The sequence below is a fragment of the Macrobrachium rosenbergii genome, chromosome 16 (assembly GCF_040412425.1).
Source record: "Macrobrachium rosenbergii isolate ZJJX-2024 chromosome 16, ASM4041242v1, whole genome shotgun sequence".
Lineage (NCBI taxonomy): Eukaryota > Metazoa > Arthropoda > Malacostraca > Decapoda > Palaemonidae > Macrobrachium > Macrobrachium rosenbergii.
The window spans coordinates 518950-523466 of NC_089756.1; the positions used below are offsets into that span (position 1 = coordinate 518950).

At 43.0% G+C, this 4517-nt stretch overlaps 1 protein-coding gene across 1 annotated transcript; it reads right to left on the minus strand.

The window, feature by feature from the left end:
• Positions 1-597: 597 nt before the first annotated feature.
• On the minus strand, positions 598-4162 carry LOC136847039 (piggyBac transposable element-derived protein 3-like). Its single transcript, XM_067118271.1, is given in 4 exon segments — positions 598-2597; positions 2599-2860; positions 3453-3654; positions 3873-4162. Coding segments are annotated over 4 exon segments (1854 nt in total). The 5' UTR covers positions 3876-4162; the 3' UTR covers positions 598-1210.
• Positions 4163-4517: the final 355 nt, after the last annotated feature.

Genomic DNA, 4517 nt, shown 5'->3' on the forward strand with positions numbered 1-4517 from the left:
AGAGAGGGCTGGCCTGAAGGATTAGACTTATTTTACGTGGCTAAGAACCAATTGGTTACTTCGCAACGGGACCTACAGCTTATTTTGGAATCCGAACCACATTATAGCGAGAAATTAATTTCTATCACCAGAAATAAATTCCGCTATCTCTTCATCAGCCGGCCAGAGACTCGAACTCGGGCCTAGCGAGTGCTAGTCCAAAGCTCTACCGACTCGTCCAACGAAGAGTTATGAGAGCCTTAATTTATGGACGTTGGGAGCGGGGTGGTTGCCATGTCGGGTGTTGGTTTATTACTCGCTGCGATCGTGGTGCGGTCATTAAAGGCGTTAGAATATAATTCGATATGTAGTCTTATGAGAATAAGGTAAATTAGTGGATTACGACCATTCAGGTGTTTGAGCAGGTTGTGAAGCAAGGAGAGGTGCAATTAATACTTTTTGATGATGCATTTTCAATGAAATATTTAATTTGTTTGACGAGGTTCTATGTTTATTTAGATAATAATATTGTGTAGCAGTGCTTCTTCATAGTGCCTGATGGAAACTCTTATTGCTTATTGATATTCCCTCCCCACCAATGGCCCGACACCTTGATGTGGTGGTGGGGCTCGTGTGTTGCAAGGATGAACTGGGCTATGGTAGTTGGGGGTTTTAAAGTCCACCCTAGGTTTTATGGGAAATTTCAAAAAACCCTCTTAGTATGTGATAGTATATCAAAATACAAGATCAAATCATTCTTGTGCATTTTTTTAAATCTTGCAAAACTTGGCAAATAATTGCATTCAATGAATTATCCCGTACGGATGCCTCGGTCGAGCTCCGATGGACCACGCTCATCCCGTACGGGACACTTCGGACCATAACAGTAAACTTTTTCCCGATAATACCACTCTTTATATACTCACCTTTTTACCAATTTCCATGATGAATTTATTGTGTTTGACATTAATATGACTTGCTACTGTGTTTATTATGAATTTTTTTTTGTTTTTTCCCTCTATTGATGTATAAAAGATACCCTGGGATAGTTGAATACTTTATTTTACAAAAATAAAAAAAATATACAAGTAATACTGGCAGTGAAATGTGTTAGTAATTACAATTTACAGCTTAGACTTACATAGGTTAGCATAAAAAATAGACAATAACAAACTTACAAGACTTCCACAACATACAAACTTACACAAAATATATACAATATTTACAAAAGTTAGGCCTTGTGGAAGAGTGCAAAACAGTTCCTTGCATCAGTTGGACACAGTGGCACTTTACAGTCCTCACACACCCACCGGGACCTGTGGATGTGGCCCTTACAGGAACAAAACTTACAGGTCTGCCTAGCCTTGACATACAAAGGCATATGCAGTTTAGTGGCATCCTGACGTTCTGCAACGGCAGGCACAACAGCTCGCTGGCCCCTCTTCGGTGAAGGGACATCTCGCTGAGTAAGGGAAACCCTGGTGACTCTGGTGGGGTTGACCTTGTAAGACCTCAGTGCCAAGGCGATGGAGAGGCGGAAGTCCTTGAGGGGCATAGGGTTGGACTGCAATGCCAAACAGTCCCTCTTGTACAGAAGCCAGGCATTACATATTATGAGGTCCACAATGTATGCAAAGAGCCTCATATAGTACCTCTTTGCTTTGAAGGGGGTCTTGTAGAGGTGGGTCAGCATGTCACTTTTGTCGATGCCACCCATTCGGCTGTTGTACTTGGTGATGACATTTGGACAGGGTACACGAACCTTCTTCTTCTGCTCCCTGTTATACCGTTGAATGTCAGCAACAGGCTCCACACCGACATCAGTAGACAGCACAGTCACAATGTTGTTGTCCTTCCACCTAGCCACAAGGATCCCTTCAGAAGAGACGAAATCAAGTGTGCCCCTGGCTACTGTCTTCTTAGACATATCCTTCACAGTCATCAGAGGTGGGAAGCCAAACCTATTTTCTCTTGCAGTGCCCACATACCGACACTGATACTGGGACCTCTGGTACTCAGCCAAGGATAAACTTGTGAAGTAATTGTCGGCATACACTGCAGTGGTCTTGGGATTCTTGAGGGTCTTCACCAAGGCGACAACGAACTTGGAAGTGACTGGCATCTTCTCCTCCTCTTCAGACAGTGTGGTGTGGTAACTTGAAAATGTGGACTCTCCTTGGTACATGAGGATGTCATGTACAAATCCATCCACACTGGACCTGCAGAAGAGTTTGTAGCCCCACTTGTCTTGCTTCTTGGCTACATACTGGCGAAGGTTACCAGCTGTGGTCCCCTTGTATGCAACCATGACCTCGTCAATAGACTGTACAGGAGTTTCAGCAACCTTCAGGAACTCCCTGGTGACCTTGCTGAAGATTGCACGAACCTTCAGGAACCTGTCCCTTGACCCTGCTGCCAAGTCGTTGTCGCTGAAGTGGAGGTTAGACCGGATTGCCTTGAAGCGGTTCCTGGACATGCAGTCAGCAATCTGTGGAACCCTAGTGTGGACAGCCCAGTAGTCAACTATACTGGGCAATGGAACGAGCCCCATGAAAATGATGGCACCCATGAACACCTTGAGTTCAGCCTCCGTGATGTTGAAGTTCCCCCCAACATCCTTGTATATCAAACAAACCTGTTTGATATACAATGTGTTCCGCCAGTTCATTTGTGAAGAACTGGAGGAAGTACTCCATTGGTGCCCTCAAATAACAAGGGCGTTCATGAACATAATCAGGCAGGGGCTGGTTACTGATGTCCTCTTTCTTCCACTGATGAGGCCGAGCTTTCTTGTTCCTGCTAGGGGCGGATGGTACATCAGCAGCACTATCTCCCACATCTGGCATAGGGTGTGGCACTGCAACAGGGACAGGACGGCCACCTGAAATAAGAAAAGAGTCACATTAGTAATACAGACAATAAATCATGATTGTGTTGTGTGTGTGGACAATGAGTGTGTTATTGTGTGTGTATGTGTGTGTGTGTGTATGTGTGTGCATGTGTGTATGAGTGTGTGCATGTGTGTGTGTAGGCACTGTGTATAGTGAATAGAATGATATGTAATCCATCAACAATGAAAAGTTTCAAAAACACATGAAGTTATGTGTATCTGTATGAGTGTGTGCATGTGTATGAGTGTGTTGGCTCTATGTATAATAACTAGAATGATATGTATAATAAATAGAATGATATGTAATCCATCAACAATGAAAAGTTTCAAAAACACATGAAGTTATGTGTATCTGTATGAGTGTGTGCATCTGTGTATGTATGAGTGTGTGCATCTGTGTATGTATGAGTGTGAGCATGTGTATGAGTGTGTGCATGTGTATGAGTGTGTGCATGTGTATGAGTGTGTTGGCACTGTGTAAAATAAATAGAGTGTTGGCACTGTGTAAAATAAATAGAATATGTATAAATGATATGTAATCCATCAACAATGAAAAAATACATGATGTTGTTATGATACTAACCTCGTGAAGTAGTAGGCTGAAGAAATTCCGCGTCAGCCAGCTCGTCCTCATCAGGTTGGTATGTTGGGTCCTCACAGTCACTGTCTACCTCCACATCAACATCACTATCTTCAGCATCTTCTGGGGCTATCCATGCCGTGCACACTTCCTCCCTGTGTTCCAAGGCAGCATTCCTTCGCCCATAAAACATATCACTCCTAATCTGCAAAAAAAGTAAAAGCAATTAGCTTCTGAAAAAATTTTTTGAGGCGTCGCGTGTTGCGCCATACTTTTACCGTTACGGACCGAAGTAGCCCGTGCGGGATATATACTTATTACGGCTATGATTTCAAATACTAAATATTATCACATCACCTTGAAAACACTTCAGCATGAAGACACATCATTCAACAACAACCTATGAAAAAACTGTGTACTTACCATGATTACAACGGGGTGTGGGGGGCGGATCCTTCGGAACAATTTTAGCGTGACTGCAACCTATCACGTCATTCAAGAGACTGGTGGCGATTCAAAAGCACACACGCCCCACCCCATGGACAGTGCTGTCTTCTGATTGGTTAATTTGAAGAGTTGGGAGGTGTGACAATAAGGTACCAGATAGTCAATTTCATACATGCATAAGCTTGTTGGCCACGAGTTCCCAAAAGTAGCCAATTTTAAGAGCCCGTACGGGACACTTGGTCGGTAAAGGGTTAATAGTTACTTGGCCACCCCAGAAGACAGTGTGGGCAGGAGCTGTGAGACAATCACGGACAATATGGACCACGAGAGCGTGGAAGTTGGAACCAGTCATCATTGGCATCGCTATTACAGCAACGATGAGGACGGGGATGATGATGACCTCTTCCTCAAGAGTGACGACGATGAAAACATTTTGTAAATAAATTATGTATAGTGGTAGACGTTTTATTTGCACATCTAAAACATGTTTATTAAAACACAATGATTATAACAATATGTTCCTCATTCAAACTGATTCCAATATATTTTCCTTTCCATGCATATCAATATAAATCGTGTTACATTTGATTGATGTTAAGTAGGTAAATAGCAGCTTGCACT